This window comes from Mobula birostris, chromosome 13, assembly GCF_030028105.1.
Source record: "Mobula birostris isolate sMobBir1 chromosome 13, sMobBir1.hap1, whole genome shotgun sequence".
NCBI classification, from domain to species: Eukaryota; Metazoa; Chordata; class Chondrichthyes; order Myliobatiformes; family Myliobatidae; genus Mobula; species Mobula birostris.
In genome coordinates, this window is record NC_092382.1 from 26685711 (window position 1) to 26712101 (window position 26391).

A 26391-nucleotide genomic window follows, 5' to 3' on the forward strand; every position below is an offset into this window, starting at 1 on the left:
CTAATTTGCCTTCAGACAGCAAACACCTCCACCCCTGCAATCTGTACAGGGTCCATGAAGTTGATGCCATTTTGCCTCACTTCTATAGACTCTGTGTCCATCTCCTGAGTAAATGTGGATGCAAAAAATAATATTTAAAATCTCCCCCATATATTTTGTCTCCTCATACAGATTACCATTCTGATCGTCCAGAGTGGGCATGTTTCTGTACTGAACTGGCCAAACGTGATTGGGAGGGGAAGCTGGAAGGAATGACGATGGAGCAGCAATGGCTGGAGTTTCTGGGAGCAATTCGGGAGCTGAGTGATCGATACATCCCAAAGAAGTGGAAGCATTAGAAAGGCAGGGGGACACAACCGTGGATGAAATGAGAAGCCAAAGCCAACATAAAAAGCAAAGAGAGGGCAAACAAAAGAGCAAAATCTATTGGGAAGCTTTTAGAAAGCAACAGAAGATGACTAAAAAAGATGTCAGATGAGTTCAGGGTGTGGAATTATGATATTGTAGTCATTAATGAGTCTTTGTAGCACCCAACAGTCTGAGGCATTCGGAGGAACAAAATATCCAGGGCCTCAATATCTCTTGAAAACCAAGGTTCGCTGCACCAGTTACCTTTCAACTTTTATTTTGACAGGCACATACAAACTCTACACCCTCAAAACTTCACTTCTGAAGAACTCCCACTTACCAAGTACTCCTTTGCCAGAAAACAGCCTGTCCACACTTGTCAGATCCATTCTGATACCATTAGAATTGACCTTTCTCCAATTTAGAATCTCGACCCATGGTTCAGTCCTTTCTTTTTCCATGTTAACTTGGAATCTCATGGCAATATGATCACTAGATGCAAAGTGTTCCCATACACTAATATTCTGTCACCAGCCCTGGATTATTTTCTAATAGCTTATTGCACATTTCTATGCTGGGAATTCTATGTGCTGATTAATGGCACATCTGACAAACTCTACCCCATCTAGTCCTTTTACATCTGGGAGTCACGTCAATCTATGGAAATTTAAAATCATTTAGTATATCAAGCATTGGCATAGTCTGCGATCTCTCTTGCTAATTTGTTCCTCCAAATTCCTCAGATTGTTGGGTGCAAACAAGTCCCAGTCATGTCAACAAGATCACAATTCCCTGCCCTGAGGTCTGAACAGCATTTGCCTGGTGTCAAGAAAACAACCTCTCCCTCACTGCCACAAAAACAAAGGAGCTGATTATGGACTACAGAAGGAATGGAGACAGGCTAACCCCTATTTACACCAATGGATCTGGGGTTGAGAGGGTGAACAGCTTTAAGTTCCTCGGCATAAACATCACCGAGGATCTCACATGGTCTGTACATACCGGCTGTGTGGTGAAAAAGGCACAGCAGTGCCTCCCTCACGTCAGACGGTTGAAGAAGTCTGAAATGGGGTCCCAAATCCTAAGAACTTTCTACAGAGTCACAATTGAGAGCATCCTGACTGGCTGCATCACTGCCTGGTATGGGAACTGTACTTCCCTTAATCACAGGAACCTGCAGAGAGTGGTGCGGACAGCCCAGCGCATCTGTAGTTGTGAACTGCCCATGATTCAGGACATTTACAGGGACAGGTGTGTAAAAGGGGCCCAGAGGACCACTGGGGACCCTACTCACCCGAACCACAGACTGTTCCAAGCTGCTACCATCCGGGAGACAGTACTGCAGCATAAAAGCCAGAACCAACAGGATTCTTCCATCAGGCCATCACACTGCTTAATTCATGCTGATACAACTGTATTTCTATGTTATATTGACTGTCCTGTTCTATTATAAATTACTATAAATTGCACATTGCACATTTAGATGGAGATGCAACACAGAGTTTTACTCCTCATGCATGTGAAGGATGTAAGTAAGAAAGTCAATTCAATTCACCCTCTCTATTACCTGGCATTCTGGCTCCCATTCCCTCTACAATTTTAGTTTAACACCACCCCCCCCACCCACCATACCAGCACAAGCAAGCCTTAACACTAGGATATCAGTCCCCTTCTAGTTCTGTTGCCGTAACTAGCAAATCCCCTATCACCCCTTTGACTTTCCTCTGCCACGTAATCTCCTCCCCCCAACAGTTTCTAAAGTGGTAGAATACATAGAACATAAAAAAACATAGAAAACCTACAGCACAAAACAGGCTCTTCAGCCCACAAAGCTGTGCCAAACATGTCCCTACCTTAGAGCTACCGAGGCTTACCCAGAGCCCTTTACTTTTCTAAGCTCCATGTACCCATCCAGGAGTCTCTTAAAATACGTTATTGTTTCTGCCTCCTCCACTGCCGCCGGCAGCCCATTCCACGCACTCACCACTCTCTGCATGAATAACTTATCCCCGACATCTCCTCTGTATTTACTTCCAAGCACCTTAAACCTATGCCCTCTCGTGCTAGCCATTTCAGCCCTGGGAAAAAGCCTCAGACTATCCACAGAATCAATGCCTTTCATTATCTCATACACCTCTATCAGGTCACCTCTCATCCTCCGTCACTACAAGGAAAAAAGGCCGAGTTCACTCAACATATTCTCATAAGTCACGCTCGCCTGTCGAGGCAAAGTCCTTATAAATCTCCTCTGCACCCTATCTATGGCCTACCTGTTGTTGTGGGGGATGGCCACAACAGTATTCTGCGATGGCTATTTAATCTCATTCCCCTTCCTCACTCTCACCCAGTTTCCTGCGTCCTGCACTTTGGGTGTAACTCACCTCTCTTTATCCCACCCCCTCCGACTCCCGGATGATACGGAATTCATCCATTTCCAGCCCCAACTCCTTAAAGTGGAGACACAACATGTGCACACTGAATTTTATATATAGAGGTACTCATTTTAACAGCTAGCAAATCACTGTCAGTAATAATTTTGATCTGCAATCTCACACAACGTATGTAACAGGTCTGTAGCAGGTAATGAAGGATTTTCTCACTGGAGCAATTGCACACTGTCCATATCTGATTTGCTTGCTAAATAATGCTATAAAAAGTCAGATTTTCAAATATCACTCCACTTCTTCCCACTTGCAAATTCTCCAGCAACTTTTGCGTCACCACAATACACACAGGTAACACCAGTTTCTGTATTGTATATAAATATTTCCCCTGAACCCTCCCCCAGGTGACTGACGGTGGTGAACTCAGTGATGGCAATGCCAATGAATATGAAGGGAAGGGCAGTAGTCTGTCTCATTGGAGTCTGGCACATTTGTGATGTGAAAGCTACTTGTTGCCAAGGGCAAAGGTGTTTGATATCATTATGTACCCAGAGAGAGTGGGACAAAACATGTTCTCACGGGTAGAAAGTCCAGAACAAGAGGGGGTGGAACCAGCAACAGACACAAAATGCTGGGGGAACTCAGCAGGCCAGGCAGCATCTATGGAAAAGAGTACTAATGCTGAGTTCCTCCAGCAATTTGTGTGTGTTGCTCGGATTTCCAGCATCTGCAGATTTTCTCTGGTTTGTGACTGGAGGCAGAACAAAGGTGATTTTCACAACAGCTGATGTAAAAGATTTTGTTCCCTTTCTCCGAGTTCCCGATCCTTGCATTTAGACAGCTGGAGCTCAGCTCTGTCTGAGAGACCCATCGGTTCCCATTCCCTCATCAGCCGGAAGCTCCCCGGGGCCCGTGTACGGATGGTGGGGCTGAGAGAGAGGGAAGAGAGCAGGACTGTCCCGGGATTGCGGGTCACGGAGTCCGGAGTCACAGCAACTACCCGAAGTCGGTGTTGAAAACGCCGCCCGGTGAGACCCCCAACCCGGAGACCCCTTCTCACCTCAACCGATCATCCGGGGCCTTTTGTGCCCCGCGCGCTGGTGAGCTCGAGCTTGGTCGGTTTAACGGCTGGGCTACTGATCACGTGAGCAGCCCCTCCCCCACCGCTGTCAACAGTGGAGTCATGCGCTGTGCTATTCCCATTGGTACGAAGCAGTGTCAATCACTGCTTCCAACCAATAGAGGAGGCAGGCCAGCCGAGGGGGCGTTACCCCGCTGACACCGTCTCCCGAACTTTCCGTCACGGCGGGACAACCGTCAAAGTAAATGTCCGCTTTCTGATTTATTTCCATTTCCCTCCGAGGGAAGTTGGGGCGTTTGTGAAGCGTCTCCTGCGGCCGGAGTCTGATGTGTCGCTGAGAGGTAGGAGGAGACCGCTCGGCCCGTCGGTTTGATGCCGGTTCCCCGGGGAGGGAGAGGATGAAGACGGTGAGAGAGGGGGCGGACAGGATGTTTGTCCCGGTGGGGACAGGAGGGGCTCATCTGTGGAAATGTCTGAGCCCACGGTGGTGGCGATTCACCACATTGGGGGGCAAACACCGGCAGACTGTTACCCTGCCAGCGGGGCCAATGGTCCGGGCAAAGTGGGGACGGGAGCGGCTTTGGGGGCCCGGGTCCGATTGAATGACAGGATGTGATAGAGGGGCCGAGTGGCCGGCTGCTGTTCCCGGTGTCCGTGTGTTTGGATACGAGGAATAACCAGACCCTTCCCGGGCCCGCAGGATGTCCCGGTCGGTCCCGGAGTGACTCTCCCCACCTCTGAACACATCTCCCTCTCCCTCACCCTCACCCCGACCCCCTCAATCCGCTCCCCGTCCCTCCCCACCGTCTCTACCCAAACCTTTACCTCCATAAACAGTACCTTCCTCTTTCTGTCCGGCCTCCGACCCCCCCATCTCTCTCTCTCTCTCCCTCTGAACACATCTCCCTCTCCCTCACCCCGACCCCCTCAATCCGCTCTCCGTCCCTCCCCACCATCACTACCCAAACCTTTCACCGCCATAAACAGTACCCTCCTCTTTCTGTCCGGCCTCCGTCCCCCCCATCTCTCTCTCTCTCTGAACACATCTCCCTCTCCCTCTCCCTCACCCCGACACCCTCAATCCGCTCTCCGTCCCTCCCCACCGTCTCTACCCAAACCTTTACCTCCATAAACAGTACCCTCCTCTTTCTGTCCAGCCTCCGTCCCCCCCATCTCTCTCTCTCTCTCTCTCTCCCTCTGAACACATCTCCCTCACCCTCACCCCGACCCCCTCAATCCGCTCCCCGTCCCTCCCCACCGTCTCTACCCAAACCTTTACCACCATAAACAGTACCCTCCTCTTTCTGTCCGGCCTCCGTCCCCCCATCTCTCTCTCTCTCTCCCTCTGAACACATCTCCCTCTCCCTCTCCCTCACCCCGACCCCCTCAATCCGCTCTCCGTCCCTCCCCACCGTCTCTACCCAAACCTTTCACCGCCATAAACAGTACCCTCCTCTTTCTGTCCGGCCTCCGTCCCCCCCATCTCTCTCTCTCCCTCTGAACACATCTCCCTCTCCCTCACCCCGACCCCCTCAATCCGCTCCCCGTCCCTCCCCACCGTCTCTACCCAAACCTTTCACCGCCATAAACAGTACCCTCCTCTTTCTGTCCGGCCTCCGTCCCCCCCATCTCTCTCTCTCCCTCTGAACACATCTCCCTCACCCTCACCCTCACCCCCTCAATCCGCTCCCCGTCCCTCCCCACCGTCTCTACCCAAACCTTTACCTCCATAAACAGTACCCTCCTCTTTCTGTCCGGCCTCCGTCCCCCCCATCTCTCTCTCTCTCTCTCTCTGAACACATCTCCCTCTCCCTCACCCCGACCCCCTCAATCCGCTCTCCGTCCCTCCCCACCGTCTCTACCCAAACCTTTCACCGCCATAAACAGTACCCTCCTCTTTCTGTCCAGCCTCCGTCCTCCCATCTCTCTCTCTCTCTCCCTCTGAACACATCTCCCTCTCCCTCACCTTCACCCCGACCCCCTCAATCCGCTCTCCGTCCCTCCCCACCGTCTCTACCCAAACCTTTACCTCCATAAACAGTACCCTCCTCTTTCTGCCCGGCCTCCGTCCCCCCCATCTCTCTCTCTCTCTCCCTCTGAACACATCTCCCTCTCCCTCTCCCTCACCCCGACCCCCTCAATCCGCTCTCCATCCCTCCCCACCGTCTCTACCCAAACCTTTACCTCCATAAACAGTACCCTCCTCTTTCTGTCCGGCCTCCGTCCCCCCCATCTCTCTCTCTCTCTCCCTCTGAACACATCTCCCTCACCCTCACCCCGACCCCCTCAATCCGCTCCCCGTCCCTCCCCACCATCTCTACCCAAACCTTTCACCGCCATAAACAGTACCCTCCTCTTTCTGTCCGGCCTCCGTCCCCCCATCTCTCTCTCCCTCTGAACACATCTCCCTCTCCCTCACCCCGACCCCCTCAATCCGCTCTCCGTCCCTCCCCACCGTCTCTACCCAAACCTTTCACCGCCCTAAACGGTACCCTCCTCTTTCTGTCCGGCCTCCGTCCCCCCCCCCCATCTCTCTCTCTCTCTCCCTCTGAACACATCTCCCTCTCCCTCTCCCTCACCCCGACCCCCTCAATCCGCTCTCCGTCCCTCCCCACCGTCTCTACCCAAACCTTTACCTCCATAAACAGTACCCTCCTCTTTCTGTCCGGCCTCCGTTCCCCCCCCCCCATTTCTCTCTCTCTCTCTGTCTCTGTCTCTCTCCCCTCACTATCAAAGTGAGCTCCTCGGGTTGTCCCATCGAGGGAACTTGGGGCGTTTGGGCGTTTCCCCATCCCATTACATCCTCTCACACCCGGTCCCATTAATTTCATTCCCTCACCGTCCCATCACTCCCGCTCCCTTCCTGTCGTTTCACTGCTCCTCACCCCGACTTTATCTTCTCCATGTCGGCCACCAGTTTGTGACAGGAACTGTCTCCTCCCCTTTTCGTCCCCTATTGAGTCAGTGACTTTGCCACGGTCACCGTCTCATCAGTCCACTCCTCGTCCCGTCACTGCTCTTCCTCCCAATCCCCTCCTCCCCAGAACCCACATGTATATGTGTTTGTGTGAATATCTGAGATATATACATAAGTTTATTCAATGACAACATTATTAGAATTAAAACATATATACAATGCCTAAGACTATATAAAACACAAATTAAAATACTGTTATTACAATCAATAACACACTCGATCCCGGGATTGTATCCACGGGCACCGCATGTTCCTTCGCCATAGATTCTGTGAGCGACAGAGGCCATTGTAAGTCGGTGTCTCACTCCATCCCTGGCGGCCACATGAACCAAGGATTCGCCATTTTAAATCAGCGCGTCCCTCCCTCTCTTGTGCTCACTTCTACCAAAGCCGTCACTCCCTCCCCAGCAGACATTTCCAGTGAAGCGTCGGCCATTTGAAGTCAACGTGTCCTTCACTCCTTCTCTGCCGCTCACTTTCACCAAGGCGTCGCTCCCTCCTTGGTCCCGTTTCAACCCGGCCGAACGGGGTCTCCTTCATTCACCACATCTCCCCCATTTTCTCAACAACATTAATGATGTTTTCAATCGGAGTCTCACCCCCTCCCTTCCTGGCGCTCACTTTAAACAAGGTATCATTAACCCTAAACTGCTCCGTCAGACAGTTTAAGCGAAGCAACTGCCATTTTATGTCAGATCGTCACTCTCTCCCAGTAGATCATTTTACATCGACCCATTACCCCCTCTCTCTTCTCAATGTACCACTGTCTCCATTTCGGCCATTTTACCCGGTGCGTCTCTCCCTCCCTGTTGGCCATTTGAAGTCTGTCCATCACTCTCTCCCTGCCGGCCATTGTAACACAGGAATCAGGGACTATTTCAGGTCGGGCCCCCACTCCCTCTGACTTGTCAGTGTCTTCCTGCCCCATTAGACATTTTTTTAGCGAATCAGCGTCCATTTTAGGTCAGTGCGTCATTCCCTCCGAGTCTATCTTCTTACATATCCCCATTAACCTCTATATAACCATATAGCAATTACAGCATGGAAACAGGCCATCTCGGCCCTTCTAGTCCGTGCTGAATGCTTACTCTCACCTAGTCCCACCGACCTGCACTCAGCCCATAAGCCTCCATTCCTTTCCCGTCCATATTGCTATCAAATTTTACTTTAAATGACAATATCGAACCTGCCTCAACCACTTCTGCTGGAAGCTCATTCCACACAGCTACCTCTCTCTGAGTTAAGAAGTTCTCCCTCATGTTACGTCTAAACTTTTTCCCTTTAACTCTCAACTCATGTCCTCTTTTTTCAATCTCCCCCACTCTCAATGAAAAACCTATCCCCGTCAACTCTATCTATCCCCCTCATAATTTTAAATACCTCTCTCAAGGCCCCCCTCAACCTTCTACGCTCCAAAGAATAAAGACCTAACTTGTTCAACCTTTCTCTGTAACTGAGGTGCTGAAACCCAGGTAACATTCCAGTAAATCATCTCTGTACTCTCTCTATTTTGTTGACATCTTTCCTATAATTCAGTGACCAGAACTGTACACAATACTCCAAATCTGGCCTCACCAATGCCTTGTACAATTTCAACATTGCATCCCAAGTCCTATACTCAATGCTCTGAAAATCTTTCGTCACCACCCTATCCATATGGGATTCCACCTTCAGGGAATGATGCACCATTATTCCTAGATCCCTCTGTTCTATTGCATTCTTCAATGCCCTACCATTTACCATGTATGTCCTATTTTGATTAGTCCCACCAAAATGTAGCACCTCACATTTATCAGCAATTAAACTCCATCTGCCATCTTTCAGCCCATGCTTCTAACTGGCCTAAGTCTCTCTGCAAGCTTTGAAAACCTGCTTCATTATCCACAACGCCACCTATCTTTTTTCTCTCGCCGGCCATGAGAAACAAGGTGACCACGTCCATCTTAATTCCGCCCATCGTCCCCTCCCTGGCGCCCATTGTCACTCAGCCCGTCACTATCTCCCCGGAGACCATTTTCAGTCAACCTTTCACTCCCTCCCCAGTGACCATTCTGAATCCTTCTGTCGTTCCCTCCCTGGTCACCATTTTCAATCAGGAGCCCCTCACAGGACAGACACTCTCGACCACCCTCCACTCGATCGCGCAGACTGTTTATCACAGATAATAAATATATCGCAAACAATAGAGACCGGTCCGACATCCTCATCTCCGGATCCTGTGAGTTATTACTCCAAGTGTCGTGGAGAGAGGAGGACACAGACACCAGGAAACGTGTGCGGTAATATTGCCGGTGTCGATACAGAGACCCGACACGGTGCGCGATAAAACTCTCGGTGCGGAGACAGAGATCGGGAACCGTGCCTGGCAAAATTCCCAGTGTGGGATATGGAGACTGGGAACTTTGGTCTGTATAACTTCCTGTGTGCTATGTGGACACCGGGAACCGGGCACAATGAATCTCCCGGCGTGGGGACACGGAAACCATAAACCTCTCTCAGCCCTCACCCCCACCCACACCATTGTCAGGAAGGCGTGCAGAAGTGCCTGAAATCTGATCATATCCACCGCCTCCGCCAGAATTTAGAACATCATCAGTTTTACGAAGTCGTCAGCATCCACACGGCCCTTGGCTTTCCTTGTAACTAATAAACCCATCGGCGATCTCGTCAAATTGCCTAAACGCAACCCTGAGTTCTGTCAAACAGGAAATTCCGGTGGGGAGGGATATTCACTCTATGTCTGACCCCGGGAGTGTGTGATGGGACGGTGTGGAGGGAGATTCACTCTGTGTCTGACCCCGGGAGTGTGTGATGGGTCGGTGCGGAGGGAGATTCACTCTGTGTCTGACCCCGGGAGTGTGTGATGGGACGGTGTGGACGGAGATTCACTCTGTGTTTGACCCCGGGAGTGTGTGATGGGACGGTGTGGAGAGAGATTCACTCTGTGTCTGTCCCCGGGAGTGTGTGATGGGACGGTGCGGAGGGAGATTCACTCTGTGTCTGACCCCGGGAGTGTGTGATGGGACGGTGTGGACGGAGATTCACTCTGTGTCTGACCCCGGGTGTGTGTGATCGGACGGTGTGGAGGGAGATTCACTCTGTGTCTGACCCCGGGAGTGTGTGATCGGACGGTGTGGAGGGAGATTCACTCTGTGTCTGACCCCGAGAATGTGAGATGGGACGGTGCGGAGGGAGATTCACTCTGTGTCTGACCCCGGGAGTGTGTGATGGGACGGTGCGGAGGGAGATTCACTCTGTGTCTGACCCCGGGAGTGTGTGATGGGACGGTGTGGAGGGAGATTCACTCTGTGTCTGACTCCGGGAGTGTGTGATGGGACAGTCAGGGCCCCAGACAGTCCTTCCAGGTGAGGTGACACATCACCTGTGAGTTGTCTGGGGTGATATACTGCGTTAGTGCTACCGGTGCGGCCTTCTATATATTGGTGAGACCATCTACGCTCTGTCTGCCAGAGAAAGCAGGATCTCTCAGTGGCCACACATTTTAATTACACGTCCCATTCCCATTCTGATATGTCTATCCACGGCCTCCTCTACAGTAAAGATGAAGCCACACTCAGGTTGGAAGAATAACATCTTATGTTCTGAGTGGGTAACGTCCAACCTGATGGCATGAACATTGACTTCTCTAACTTCCGCTAATGCCCCACCTCCCCTTTGCACCCCATCCGTTATTTATTTATTTGTTTGTTTGTTTGTTTGTTTATTTCATATTTTTTATTACCTTTGATGTTTTTCCCCGTGTTATTTTCTTTCTTTTTTCTCCCTCTGTCCCTCTCACTATAACTTCTTGCCAGCTCTCCACCCTCCGGCCTCCCCGCGACCCCCCCCTTTATTTCTCGCTTGGCCTCCCATCCCATGATCCTTTCGCTTCTCCAGCCTTGTATCCATTTTGACAATCATCTTTCCAGCTCTTAGCTCCATCCCTCCCCCTCCCCTACTTAAATCTTTTTAATACAGCGTCTCTTCTTTCAGTTAGCCCTGGCGAAGGGTCTCGGCCCGAAGTGTCGACTGTACCTCTTCCTATAGATGCTGCTTTGGCCTGCTGCGTTCACCAGCAGCTTTGATGTGTGTTGCTTCCAATTTCCTTTGTCGGTTTTGTCTGCGAGAGCAAGGAGAGCGCACAGGAAGGTGCGGGTCAGGATAGTGCGAGTATCTGGGGTATGAGGAAGCGGTGGTCAGCCTGAATGGGAATGGGGAGTGAAGAGATACTGGGGACCAGGCACCAGCAGTCTGACATCCGTCAGCCTGGAGCTGAGACGCTGCTGCACCAGTGTGAGAAGCTCAGACCCATTATTGCAGTTCACCGGGTGCGGGGGGCAGCAGTAAACCCAGGTCACCGTTTCTCCTCTAATGAGACTCAAGTCCGACACCAAGCCAAGAAGTTACAGCGGTTTGTTGATTTCACCATAACAAATGTAAATTAAACAATGTGTGAGCTGCTGACGTGCGGGAATAAATAAACTGCTCCCGATTCACTCACATTCACACACAATTAACTGATCGGCGAAAACGGGTGACCGGTTGAATAATCAGTCCCGTTTCTCACCGTCACTCTGCATCGGGGAACCGATGATCTTCCTGTCTGTGTAATTCCCCGGTGTCTCACGTGGGGGAGTCTCGAACCCGCACATCCGGCAGAAGCTGCGCCGCTGGACAGGAGGTGGAAATACGTCACTGCGGGACTGGGATCGCTCCCGATGTTGCGGGGCGCCAGACTGGAGCCAGTTTTGGTAAAACCGTTGGGAATTAAACCTGACGCGCGGCCTTTAGAAGTAAGGGCGGAAGTTAAAGCGGAGGGGAGAGTTAAATGGGAGGGCGGGAGTTAAAGGGGAGGGCGGGGAATCGACCAAACTGTCCCCATCCCGCGGGCGGGGATGTTCACGCATTCAGATGTTCACACGGTCACTGACAGACCGGGTCTGAATTCCTGCAGAGATTTCAGTTCCTTCTTTCCCGTCTCACTGAACTGATTACCGTGCAGCCTGAAACGGATGAAAGAATAAAGATGAAATAAACAGATTACACAACAGTGTCAGTAACAGGGGACAACACTCACAGACAAATATCACCAGAAAATCCGCGGATCCGCTGATATTTTATCACACTGAACATTAACAGAAACACTCACCCAATCAGCTCCAGACTCGGGAGGGTCAGTATGAGGCGGCGGAGAGCGGGGACAGATCGGTCTGTCAGCGAGTTTAATGTCAGATTCAGCTCCGTCAATGATGGGTTTGTACTGAGAGCGGAGACGAGATCCTCGACACCAGAATCTGTGAGACAGACAACCCCCAGCCTGCAGATGAGAGACAGGATGAAAAACACAGAGAGATAGGGGCTGGTACAAATCCCCAGTGTTTATCAGTAACACAATTACTGATGGCGTTAATGTTCAGTGTCAGACACCCAGTGACTGTAAACACAATCTCCCACAGTCTGGTACTTACCACAGTTTCTGTATTTTACACTCCGGGTTCCTCAGAGCCGCAGACACCAGTTTCACTCCTGAATCTCCCAGGTCATTATTCCCAAGTCTAAACACAAACAGACAAATTCGTGAACAAAGTGATTCAAACCGTGGGTCTGAGGTAATTTCTCTCACTCGGATATTTGAGGAAACATTAAACCCTTCAGTAAATCACTGATCGGAGTTCCCATCACTGTCAATGTCCCTCACTGACCAGCTCCAGCACATTCACCGAATGTCAGTAATTTAGTGTGTCGGTGTGACCCTGTAAACTTCACATATTCTGTCACACTCCCCGATGGCCAATCCTGTGATTTACTACTAGTAAACCAATGGCCGTTGTTCATTGATCTGATGAAGCCTCCAACATCCCTTCACAAGTGACCACAGAACCCTCCCGTTCTTGGGCAATTATTGACCGATCTCCTGCTCATTTGTCACAATTCCTCAGATTCTGATTCACTACAGTTTTACCCAAATCCCTTTACATTGCAATAACACAATTGAACAGCTTCGCATTTCAGAGTGAGAGATAAATCAAGTTACCTCAACTCCCGGCACTTGTGCAGCCCGGGGCCCAGCCGCTGGATTCCTTCACACTGAATGTGGCAGTTCACCAGGTCGAGGTGTTTTATTGTATCACAGAGTCCGATGACATGAGACAGGACCGCGCAGTCAATCGGAGTCAGTGATATTCCACTGAATGAAAGTGTTTCCGCAGATCGCAGTGCGGCCTGAGCCAGTCCACTATTCTGAGTCTCAAACAGGTAGTGCAATGTGTTCAGGAGGCTCCTTTTACCAACCTCACTCCATGTGTTTCCAATCTGGCTTTTAACTTCCTCCTTCACCCAGTCAATCACCCGGCAGGTCGTTTCATGAGGAAATCGACCCAGAAACTCCCCCAGGCCCCAAGCTGTCATTGGGGAGGAGAGACCAGCAACAAAACGGAGAAACACCTCAAATCGCCCATCTGTCGTGCTGTGGGCTTCAGTGAGGAATTTCTGGATTTTCCCAGGATGTAGAGTCAGGAATTGTGCGAGTGCAGCTACAAACTCTTGGATGGTGAGGTGTGGGAATGTGTACACCACGCTCCGGGCAGAATCCTCTCTCTCCAAAAGCTCCATCAGGAACCCGGACAGGAACTGGGAAGGCTGCAGATTGTAGTTGATTAAATCTCCATCTGTAAACACAATCTTCTTCTCTGACACTCCTCTGAAGGCCATCTGACCAACCCTGAGTAACACATCACGGGGGTTCTCAATCTCACGGCTGTGGTTTTTCAGGATGTTGTAAATATAGTAGGAGTACAGTTGGGTGATGGTCTTGGGAACTCGCTGCGGGTCCCTGACTCTTTGTGTGAAGAAGGGGCCCAGTGCCAGAGCGAGGATCCAGCAGTAGGAGGGGTTGTAGCTCATGGTGTACAGGATCTCGTTCTCCTTCACGTGTTTGAAAACAGCTGCTGCCACCGTCTGATCTTCAAAATACTTGAAGAAATATTCCTTCCGGTCCTCACCAACAAATCCCAGGATTTCAGCCCGGACACTGATCTGAGCTTCTTCTAGTAAATGTAACGCAGTGGGACGGTAGGTAACAAGAACTGAACACCCTGGGAGCAGCTTGCTCTGGATTAAACTGTACACAATGTCAGACACCTTGCACTTGAATTCAGGATCTGTGCATGTGGACCGAGGTTCTGTGTCTCTCCGACTACTAGCAAAATCAATTCTGTCCTTGAACTCATCCAAACCATCGAATATAAATAGCAATCCCTCTGGGTTCTTCCAGACCTCTCTCAGGATATTCCCAAAGTAAGGATACTGATCCAGAATCAGTTCCTTCAGGTTTATTCTGCAGTTAATGGAGTTTAAATCCCGGAATTTGAAACTAAAGACAAACTGGAATTGCTGGTATAATTTCCCCGTGGCCCAGTCATAAACAATCTTTTGTACCATTGTTGTTTTTCCGATCCCCGGGACTCCGGCCACTGCAGCCGAGATCCCAGATTTGTTTCCAAAGTAAGATGTTCTCAATTTTTGAACAAAACTCCTTTTGAATAACTGATCGGCCCGGATTTTTTCCAGCTTTCTGCGGAGATGTTTCTCTCTCCACTCCTCGTGATCCTGACCTCTTGCCAGCAGCTCATGTTCCACCAGTCTCCGATCTCGAAAAGTCGAAATGACCGTGAGCTCAGCGTATCGATCAACCAGCTGGAAAACCTTCACCTTCTCCCTCATCAGGATCGTGTTCACTCTCAGTATTTCAGTTTGTGCCCGCAGAGTCTCCTTGTGTTTCTGTTGAACATCTGAGGACGGACAGAAATAGTTTGTCAATGCCTGATCTGATGAACATAGAACACTGAACATGTTTTCTCTAATAAAATAAAAAAAAAAACATGTTAATGACATTATTTGGCTGAAACCGGGAGGTCAGAGGTAAGAGTGTCTGAAAATGAATGATGGCCCAGTAACATTTCTGATCTGATTCAGATTCGCTGCCGAAGTCTCCACTCTCTCCTCTGTTCGTAGTTTGCGGATTCCCAGGTGTTGCAGTGAGCACCAAGTGAACACGTGATTCTGGAGAGGAGAGTGTTGTGTGGAGCGACTGGTTTCTCTGCTTTCACTGCTCAGCTTCTGCTGAACTGAGCAACACTGCGGAGGGTAACAGTGAACTGAGGCAATACCCTGATGTTGTGCGGAAGAGCAGGAAATTGAAGAGGATGACAGCAGTAATAGGGGTCTCTATAGTCAGGGGGACAGATAGGCGATTCTGTGGACACAAAAATGAAACACTGTTGGTAGTTTGCCTCCCAGGTCTCAGGGTCCGAAATGTTTTTGGACATGTCCACAATATGCTGAAAATGAAGGGCAGCAGTCAGAAGACGTGGCACATATTGGTACCAATGACATAGGAAGAAAAAAATTGGAGGAGTTCTGGAAAACAGAACATAGGGAGTTAGGAATGAAACTGAGAAGCTGAACTCAAACATAGTAATCTCGGGATTACTGCCTATTCCAAGCGACAGTGAGGTTAGGAATGGAATGAGGTGGCAGATAAATGCGTGGCTGAATAATTGCAGCACGGGGCAGCGTTTCAGGTTTCTGGATAATTGGGACCACTTCTGGGGCAGGTGGGACCTGTACAAAAGAGACAGATTTCACTTGAATCCGAGGAGGCCAATATTCCTGCGTGCAAATTTACTGTAGCAACTTGGAGTATTTTAAACTAGTATGGCAGGGGGATTGGAATTAGAATGTTAGAGCTGAGGATGAGCCAGCAGGTTTACAAGTAGATGAATGCAGGGAAGGACAAGATAATGATTGGGTTCAAATGCACACAGCAAACTGTTGAATTGCGCCACAGAGACAAAATTCAAAGCGCACAGGTGAGGAACTGAAAATGCTGTATTTAAATGAGCATAGCATTCGGAATAAGGTGAACGAACTCTTGGTGCAGTTACAGATTGGTCGGTATGATGTTGTGAGCGTCACTGGGTCGTGGCTGAAAGAACGTTATCCTTGGGAGCTTAACATCAAAGGATATAGCGAACGGTCAGGCAGGACGACAGAGGCGGTGGTGTGGCTCTGTTGGTTCGAGATGGAATTACATCTTTAGAAGGAGGTGACACAGGGTCAGAGAATATTGAATCTTTGTGCGTGGATGTAAAAAATACATTATGAGAATCATATATAGGCCTCCAAATCGTAGCCAAGATATAGGGTTGATATTGCAAGGGGAGCTGGAGAAGGCATGTAATAAGGCTAATGATACAATTGTAATAGGGAACTTCAATATGTAAGGTGAATAGGAAAATCAAGCATACTTGACATGTCGGATCGCAAGGGAGGAAATTTATTGAATGCCTACGAGATAGCTTTATAGAGCAGCTTGTGCCTGAGACTACTCGGGGAAAGGCTAACTTAGATTGGGTGTTGTGTAATAATCCAGAACTTATTGGGGAGGTTAATGTAAGGGAACCTCTAGGAGGCAGTAATCATAATATGATTGAATTCATTCTACAATTCGAGAGGGAGAAGCACAACTTACATGTATCAGTATCGCAATGGAAAAAAGCAAATTATGGAGGCATGAGAGAGGAGCTTTCCCGGGTGGATTAGAGAGGATACAAGTGGGAATGACGGCAGAGCAGAGATGGTTGAAGTTTCTGGGAATAGTTCACAAGGAGCAGGATAGATATGCCCCTCAGAGGAAGAAGTTTTCAAACAGCAGGGGTAGGCAACCGTGATTGACAAAGGATGGTAAGAACTGCATAAAAGCTAAGGGAAGGGATATAAGGTAGCAAAGGAGAAAGTGGAAAGTTGGATGAATGAAAAACCTTTAAAATCCAACACAAGGCAACTAAAAAAGCTATAAGAAGGGAAAAGATGAAATATTGGGCGGTCAAGCGAATAATATAAAGCAGGATAATAAACAATTTTTTCAGTTATATAAAGAGTAAAAGGGAGTTGAGAGTTGATATTGGATAACTGGAAAATGATGTTGTTGAGATAGTAATGGGGGAGAAAGAAATAACAGATAAACTTAGTGGGTACTTTGCATATGTCTTCACTTGGAAGATGCTAGTAGTGTGCAGTGGTCTGTAAGTGACAGGCAGTAGGAGTGAGTGCTATTGCTATTACAAAAGGAGAAGTGATCTGCATACTGAAAGGTCTTATGCTGGATAGGTCACCTGGGCCAGTTGGACCACATCCCAGAGTCCTGAGAGAGGTTGCCGAAGAAATAACTGATGTATTGGTCATTATCTTCCAAAAATCACTTGATTCTGGCGTGGTCCCGGAGGACAGGAGGATTGCAAATATCACTCCAAACTTTAAGAAAGGAGGAAGGCAAATGAAAGGAAATTATAGGCCAGTGAGTCTTACTTCAGTGGTAGGTAGGATGGTGAAATAATCCTGCGAGGCAGGATTTATGAACATTTGGAGAGGCAGAATATGATTAGAATTCGTCAGCAATTGTCAAAGGCAGGTAGTGCCTTACGAACCTGACTGAATTTTTTTGAGGATGTGACTAAACATGTTGATGAAGGTAGAGCAGTAGATATAGTGCATATGGATTTCAGCAAAGCGTTTGATAAGGTACACCATGCAAGGCTTATTGAGAAAGTATGGAGGCATGGGATCTAAGGAGACATTACTTTGTGGATAAGGAATTGGCCTGCCCACAGAAGGCAAGGAGTGTTTGTAGACGGGTCATATTCTGCATGCAGTTCGGTGACAAATGGCGTGCCTCAGGAATCGGTTCCGGGATTACATCTCTTCCTGAATTTTTATAAATGACCTAGAAGAGCAAGTGGAGGGGTGGGTTAGTAAATTGCCGATGAAACAAAGGTTGGGGGTGTTGTGAATAGTGTGGAGAGTTGTCCGAGGTTACAGCAGGACATCGATAGGATGCAAAACTGGGCTGAAAAGTGACAGATGAAATTCAAACCAGATATGTGTGAGGTGGCCCATTTGGTAGGTCAAATATGATGGCAGCATATATTATTAATGGTAAGAATCTTGGCAGTGTGGAGAATCAGAGGGATCTTGTGGTCCGAGTCCATAGGTCACTCAAAACTGCTGCTCAGGTTGACTCTGTGGTTAAAAAATCATACGGTGTATTGTCCTTTATCTATCTTGGGATTGAGTTCAGGAGCTGAGAGGTAACGTTGCAGCTATATAGGACCCTGGTCAGACCCCACTTGGAGTACTGTGCACAGTTCTGGTCGCCTCACTACAGGGAGGATGTGGAAACCATAGAAAGGGTGCAGAAGAGATTTACAAGGATGTTGCCTGGATTGGGAAGCATGCCTTATGAGAATAGGTTGAGTGAACATGGCCTTTTCTCCTTTGAGTGACGGAGGATGAGAAGTGATCTGATAGAGGTGAGTAAGATGATGAGAGGCATTGTTCGTGTGGATAGTCAGAGGCTTTTTCCCAGGGCTGAAATGGCTTGCACGAGAGGGCATAGTTTTCAGGTGCTTGGAAGTAGGTACAGAGGAGATGTCGGGGTATTTTTTTTTTACGCAGAGAATGGTGAGTGCGTGGAATATTCTGCCGGCAACAGTGAAGGAGGCAGATGCGATAGAGTCTTTTAAGAGACTCCTGAATAGGTATATGGAGCTCAGAAAAATAGAAAGCTATACGTAATTTTAGGTAATTTCTATAATAAGGACATGTTCGGTACAGTTTTGTGGACCGAAGGGCCTGTACTGTGCTATAGACTTTCCTGTGTTTCAATGGTTGGAAAAGTGTTGGACTCTCTTATTAACGTTGCGGTTTCCAGGTCCTTGGAGACTAATGACAAAATAAATCAAAGTTAGTATGGTTTCTGTAAAGGGAAATCATGCCTGACAAGTCTGTTTTACGAGGAAGCAACAAGCAGGGTAGGCAAAGGAGCGTCAGTGGATGCTATTTACTTGGAATTTCGGAAGGCATTTTATAAGGTGCCACTTATCAGACTGCTGATCAAAAAGGAAGATACTGGCATGGATAGTGGAATGGCTGACAGGCAGGAGGCAGCGAGTGGGAATAAAAGAGCACTTTTCTGGTTGGCTGCCTGTGACTTATTGTGTTCCGCAGGTGTCAGTTTCGGGATCGCTGCTTTTCACATTGTTTGTCAATCATTGAGATAATGGAACTGATGCCTTTGTGGCAAAGTCTGCGGATGATACAAAGATAAGTGGAGGCACAGGTTTTGCGGAGGAAGCAATGCAATTGCAGCAGGACTGAGACAAATTGGAAGGATGGGGAAAAACGTGGCAGATGGAATGCAGTGTTGGGAAATGTATGATTATCTATTTTGGTCAAAGGAATAATAGTGCAGACCATAAATGGGAAGAGGGTTCAAACATTAGAGGTGCAGGAGGACTTAGGAGACCTCGTGCAAGACTCCCAGAAGGTTAATTTATAGGTTGAGTCTGTGGTAAAGCAGGCTAATGCAATGTTGGCATATATTTCAGGGGCAATCGAATATAAAATCAATTAGATAACGCTGAGCCTTTATAAAACTGTAGTCAGGTCGCACAAGGAGTATGTTCAACAGTATTAGGCCCCATACTCAGAAAAGATGTGTCGTCATTGAAGAGACTCCAGAGGAGATTCAGGAGGATGATTCCGGGAATGTAGAGGTTAACATATGAGAAGCCCTTTTAGTAAATTTGGGTCTGTACTCATTGGAATTTAGAGGAATCCAGTGGGTTCTCTTTGAAACCTACTGAATGTTGGAGTGGATGTGGAGAGGATGTTTTCTATGGTGGGGTATTCAGAACTAGAGGGCACTGCCTCAGAATTGAGGGTCAATCCTTTAGAACAGGTAAAGAGGATTGTTTTTAAGCAGAGAGTAGTGAATCTCTGGAATGCTCTGTCACAGACTGCAGTGGAGGCCGGGTCCATGGGTATATTTAAGGCGGAAGTTCCTGATTGGTCAGGGCATCAAAGGATATAGCAAGAAGGCGGCTGTATGGTGTTGAGTGGGATCCGGGATCAGCCATGATGGAATAGCAGAGCAGACTCGATGGGCTGAATGGCCGAATGCTGCTCCCATGTCTTGTGGTCTTATGGAGGAATAACAGCAAATCCCGGCTCCACTTTGGATCCGAGGGTTGTGACTTCCTTTACCGGAGTTGGATGTTCCAATCGGAACGGTTTGGCTTCAGTTTTGTCCATTCTCGGGATATTCGGCGCTAATGAAAGGGGAACGCCGAGGCTTCCACTATGACCGACGGGAACGCCTGTTTTTAAAACTGATAAAGGCCTGTGAGCGCACAGCCCGAGACCGGGAAGGTGCCCGGTGTTGTGACAAATGCAAATAATTTCCTGTCCTCCAGCCACAACAGCAACAACCTGTCTCCAGACTCTGACAGTATCTCGACAGGCCTCTAAAGACAAGCGTTCAGACTCACAGAGTGAAATAAAGATTGAGACATTTCCGTTCCATCGCTTACCTTTCAGATGCGCGGGCACGTCAGATAAATCCCGCTCGCTGTCCATGTAGGCGAACTGGGCATCACCTGTTCAAACAGATTAACCTGCATGAAGTCTGTTCTGTGTAATACTGTAAATTCATCAGCATTTACATCTGTAACACACAGTGTATTGTTCACCGTACCACGTTCCCGTATTTCATTCAATATTCTGCTCAGCTTCGGTAAATGGTGGTGTAGTTTCACAAAGGATTCCCACATCACCCTCCGGGCCCCGGAGCCCTTCTCCATCACCAGATCCAGGAGGAGTTTGGAAGCGCCCGCTCGGTTTCCCTTCTCCACCAGCTCAGTCACGCTCTGTAATGAACAATGGGGAATATATTGGGGAGCAGAGGGATGGGTACAAATCTACCCTGAACATGGACTGACCCAGCATATTCTGCTCGCCGCAGATCACTAAGAGCAATTGAAGTGTTCATAGCGGGGGAAAGGTTTTTAAAGAAGCAAGCGGGGTCAGTCAGACTTTTTGAACGCCACAGATTGCGGGGAATTATCCATTTGGCAATGTTTAAGCGGAGCAGACATAGCGTGAGTGAGCCAGAGATAGAGAGGGGAGCTGAGTCTTTGTGTCAGAGAGGGTACAGTGAGGAGACGTAGAGGCTATAGGTAGATTTTGGATAACATTTCCCGTTCTATTTTTCACGGTTAGAACAGCGGGAATGCCAGAGAGAATAGTGGAATGCTCTTCCTATAGGGTGTGGCAAGTTAGGGAGACATCCAGTGTCCCCGACAACTACACCTTCAGGAATTTCATCCAGCTGCAGCTTCTTACAGACTGTGCTCCGGAATTGGAGGTGGAGCTGGATGAACTGAAGATCACTCGGATGCTGAGAGGTTGACTGAGAGGCTATACAGGGAGGGAGCTATACCCAAGGCGCAGGACACAGGTAACTGGGTGACCGTCACGACGGGAAAATCGGAATGCCTCAATGCAAGAAACCCCTCTATAACAGGTACTTTTGTGGGGTTTGAGCTAACAGAGCAGATACACAGCGATTATGCCTCTAGCACTCAGTTTGGTTTTGTGACTCGGAAGGGGTGAGAAGAGGTGAGCTGCATTGACAGTGGGAATTCAGTGGATAGGAGAACAGTCTGGAGATTCTGTTGACGAGAGCAAGGTCTCTCGATAGGGTGTTGTTGAGGGCAGGGATATCTCTCATCGAGTCTGAAACTATCTTAGGAGCAGGGTGAGCAGCCAGAGGTTGTGGTCCACGTCGGTACCAATGTCAAGTGTAGGAAGGGTGATGAGGTCCTGCAAAGTGAGTTCATGGAGCTAGATGCTAAGCTGAAGGGCACGACCTCCAGGGCTGTACCATGTGCTAGTGAGGCCTGAAATAGGACGATAATACAGTCTAACAGTGTGACTGATGAGGTGGTGCATTATTGAGGGCTTCAGATATTTGGATGATTGGGCGCTTTTCCAAAGAAAATGGGACCTGGACAGACGTGGTCGTTTTGCACCTGAACTGGAGGGGGACTGATGGACTTGCGTGATGGGTTGTTAGCGCTTCATGGGGAGGGGGAGATGTTAAACTTGAGTTGCAGGGGTCAACAGACCAGAGTGGATAGTGGAGTAGCTGTGTGGGAAAAAAAAACTTTGTTAATCCAACATAGAAAGTAAGGAAACTACAGGATGAACATGATGAAACTAATGTTCCGAAATGTGTATTATTGCAGTGCAAGCAGTATTGTAGGAAAGGCAGATGATCTTAGACCATGGATCAGCACATTGAATTACAGCATTGTAACCATTAATGTGATTTGGTTGGAGGAGGCGCAGGACTGGCAGCTCAGTCTTCCAGAGTTCCGTTGCGTTAGACACGATTCGATAGAGCGGGAATAATTAAAAAGGCGGGGTGGTATGACTAGTCAGACAAAGTGCCACTACATTGCTCAGACAGGACAAACTGGAAATCTCATCCACTGAGTCTATATGGGTGAAACTCAGCAATACGAACAGGATATCCACGTTGATGGGATTATATTATATGCAACCCAATAGTCAATGGGATTTAGAGAATCAGATCACCGGCAGTTGTAAGATCGTTTTGAACCCGAACTGGAGGGGGCTGATAACCTTGCGGAAAGGGTTGTTAGTGTTGCACGGGGGGAGGTGTTATACGAGACTTGCGGGGCGTGGGGCGAAGAATCGAAGTGATCAGTTGTGTGGTTCTGATGGAAAGGTGTTATAAAGCCGACATGCATGGTCAGGACACTAAATAATGTACATAGTGAAACTGATATTCCGAGTTGCCTATTATTTCAATGCAAGGACTATAGTACGAAAGACAGATGAGCTTAGAGCACGGATCAACACATTTAATTACAGCATTGTAACCATTGATGTGATCTGGTTGGAAGAGGTGCTGGATTGCCAGCTCAGTCTACAAGGATTCCGTTGCGTTAGACACGATTCGATAGAGCATTCCTCAGACAGGACAAACTGAATAGATGATCTAATGAGCCTACATAGGAGAAACTACGGATTGGGAAAGGGATGAATACGTTAATGGGATTATATTACAGAGCACCCAATAGTCAATTTGATTTATCTGATCATATTTAGTATTATATAGAAACATAGAAACATAGAAAATAGGTGCAGGAGTAGGCCATTCGGCCCTTCGAGCCTGCACCGCCATTTATTATGATCATGGCTGATCATCCAACTCAGAACCCTACACCAGCCTTCCCTCCATACCCGCTGATCCCCGTAGCCAGAAGGGCCATATCTAACTCCCTCTTAAATATAGCCAATGAACCGGCCTCAACTGTTTCCTGTGGCAGAGAATTCCACAGATTCACCACTCTCTGTGTGAAGAAGTTTTACTTAATCTCAGTCCTAAAAGGCTTCCCTTTTATCCTCAAACTGTGACCCCTCGTTCTGGACTTCCCCAACATCGGGAACAATCTTCCTGCATCTAGCCTGTCCAGTCCCTTTAGGATTTTATACGTTTCAATCAGATCCCTCCTCAATCTTCTAAATTCCAACGAGTACAAGCCTAGTTCATCCAGTCTTTCCTCATATGAAAGTCCTGCCATCCCAGGAATCAATCTGGTGAAGCTTCTTTGTACTCCCTCTATGGCAAGGATGTCTTTCCTCAGATTAGGGGACCAAAACTGCACACAATACTCCAGGTGTGGTCTCACCAAGGCCTTGTACAACTGCAGTAGTACCTCCCTGCTCCTGTACTCAAATCTTCTCGCTATAAATGCCAGCATACCATTCGCCTTTTTCACCGCCTGCTGTACCTGCATGCCCACTTTCAATGACTGGTGTATAATGACACCCAGGTCTCGTTGCACCTCCCCTTTTCCTAATCGGCCACCATTCAGATAATAATCTGTTTTCCTATTTTTGCCACCAAAGTGGATAACTTCACATTTATCCACATTAAATTGCATCTGCCATGAATTTGCCCACTCACCCAACCTATCCAAGTCAGCCTGCATCCTCTTAGCATCCTCCTCACAGCTAACACTGCCGCCCAGCTTCGTGTCATCCGCAAACTTGGAGATGTTGCATTTAATTCCCTCATCCAAATCATTAATATATATTGTAAACAACTGGTGTCCCAGCACTGTGCCTTGCGGTACCCCACTAGTCACCGCCTGCCATTCTGAAAAGGTCCCGTTTATTCCCACTCTTTGCTTCCTGTCTGCCAACCAATTCTCTATCCACATCAATACCTTACCCCCAATACCGTGTGCTTTAAGTTTGCACACTAATCTCCTGTGTGGGACCTTGTCAAAAGCCTTTTGAAAATCCAAATATACCACATCCACTGGTTCTCCCCTATCCACTCTACTAGTTACATCCTCAAAAAATTCTATGAGATTCGTCAGACATGATTTTCCTTTCACAAATCCATGCTGACTTTGTCCGATGATTTCACCGCTTTCCAAATGTGCTGTTATCACATCTTTGATAACTGACTCCAGCAGTTTCCCCACCACCAACGTTAGGCTAACGGGTCTATAATTCCCCGGTTTCTCTCTCCCTCCTTTTTAAAAAAGTGAGGTTACATTAGCCACCCTCCAATCCTCAGGAACTAGTCCAGAATCTAACGAGTTTTAAAAAATTATCACTAATGCATTCACTATTTCTTGGGCTACTTCCTTAAACACTCTGTGATGCAGACCATCTGGCCCTGGGGATTTATCTGCCTTTAATCCCTTCAATTTACCTAACACCACTTCCCTACTAACATGTATTTCGCTCAGCTCCTCCATCTCACTGGACCCTCTGTCCCCTACTATTTCTGGAAGATTATTTATGTCCTCCTTAGTGAAGACAGAACCAAAGTAATTATTCAATTGGTCCGCCATGTCCTTGCTCCCCATAATCAATTTACCTGTTTCTGTCTGTAGGGGACCTACATTTGTCTTTACCCATGTTTTTTGCTTTTTACATATCTATAAAAGCTTTTACAGTCAGTTTTTAATGTTCCCTGCCAGTTTTCTCTCATAATCTTTTTTCCCCTTCCTAATTACGCCCTTTGTCCTCCTCTGCTGAACTCTGAATTTCTCCCAGTCCTCAGGTGAGCCACTTTTTCTGGCTAATTTGTATGCTTCTTCTTTGGAATTGATACTATCCCTAATTTCACTTGTCAGCCACGGGTGCACTACCTTCCTTGATTTATTCTTTTGCCAAACTGGGATGAACAATTGTTGTAGTTCATCCATGCAATCTTTAAATGCTTGCCATTGCATATCCACCGTCAATCCTTTAAGTGTCATTTGCCAGTCTATCTTAGCTAATTCACGACTCATACCTTCAAAGTTACCCCTCTTCAAGTTCAGAACCTTTGTTACTGAATTAACTATGTCACTCTGCATCTTAGTGAAGAATTCCACCATATTATGGTCACTCTTACCCAAGCGGCCTCTCACGACAAGATTGCTAATTAACCCTTCCTCATTGCTCAATACCCAGTCCAGAATAGCCTGCTCTCTAGCTGGTTCCTCGACATGTTGGTTCAAAAAACCATCCCGCATACATTCCAAGAAATCCTCTTCCTCAGCACCTTTACCAATTTGGTTCACCCAATCTACATATAGGTTTGAAGTCACCCATTATAACTGCTGTTTCTTTATTGCACAGATTTCTAATTTCCTGTTTAATACCATCTCCGACCTCACTACTACTGTTAGGTGGCCTGTACACAACTCCCACCAGCGTTTTCTGCCCCTTTGTGTTATATCATATATCATATTATCACAGACAGTTGCACTAAACACAAGGTTCTGATGGTAGATAATTTTAATTTTCCATTTACTGACTGGGCACCCATAATTTAAAGGGTTGGATGGAATGATGCCATTCAAATGTGATCAGGGACATCTCCAGAATCACTATTTTCGGGTAACAACTATAGACCGTACGTACTGGAATTCCTATTAGGTAAAAATACAGAACAGGTAACAGAGGTGTGCGCAGGAGGACACTTTGGATCTGGTGATCATAATACCATTAGTTTAAGGATCATTATGGAAACAGGTAGGTCTGGTCCTCGGGTTATGATTATAAATTGGAGAAAGCCCATTTCTAATGGTATCGGAAAAGATCTGACGAAAATGGATTGGGACAAGTTGCTTTCAAGCAAAGATGTGCTTGTTAAGTGTGAGGGCTCCAAATCTGATATTTTGAGAGTCGAGTTTGACTGCTTTACTGCGGAGTGTAACTGAAGAGCTTGAAAGTTCCTGACAGTATAAAACACAAGGATAACAAGTTTAGGGAGCCTTGGATTTTGTGGCCCTGGGCGCGTAGCAAGTGGAAGCAGGAAGGAACAAATAAGATATTTGATGAGTATAAGAAACGCAAGAGTTACTAAAGGAGGAAATTAGCAGGGCTAAGGTACGGCATCAGTTTCCTCTAGTAGACAAGGAGAAAGAGGACCCCAAAATCTTCATCAAATATATTCAGAGCAAAAGTATACCAACGGACAAAACCTGGTCCTCTTGAAGTTCAATGTGGCCATTCATGTATTATATTCATTTATATTTACTCTGGGAGCATACAGAGTCTTTAGAGTGAGGCAAAACAGCAGAGACATCATGGACCCTATACAGATTAGAGAAGAGGAGGTTTTTGCTCCCTTGAGGCAGATTAGGGAGGATAAATCCTCCGGG

General features: G+C 47.7%; 1 protein-coding gene across 1 annotated transcript in view; it reads right to left on the reverse strand.

Moving 5' to 3' along the window:
* Positions 1 to 6957: 6957 nt before the first annotated feature.
* The window catches only part of LOC140208634 (NACHT, LRR and PYD domains-containing protein 3-like), a 33755-nt gene continuing 14321 nt past the window's right edge, over positions 6958 to 26391 (reverse strand). The window contains exons 4-9 of the mRNA XM_072277467.1: positions 20385 to 20556; positions 20221 to 20286; positions 12825 to 14580; positions 12259 to 12345; positions 11940 to 12107; positions 6958 to 11793 (exon numbers count right to left, since the gene is read on the reverse strand). Of these exons, the coding sequence (XP_072133568.1) occupies positions 11706 to 11793; positions 11940 to 12107; positions 12259 to 12345; positions 12825 to 14580; positions 20221 to 20286; positions 20385 to 20556 (2337 nt within the window). The 3' untranslated portion in view covers positions 6958 to 11705. The remainder of the gene's footprint in view (positions 11794 to 11939; positions 12108 to 12258; positions 12346 to 12824; positions 14581 to 20220; positions 20287 to 20384; positions 20557 to 26391) is intronic.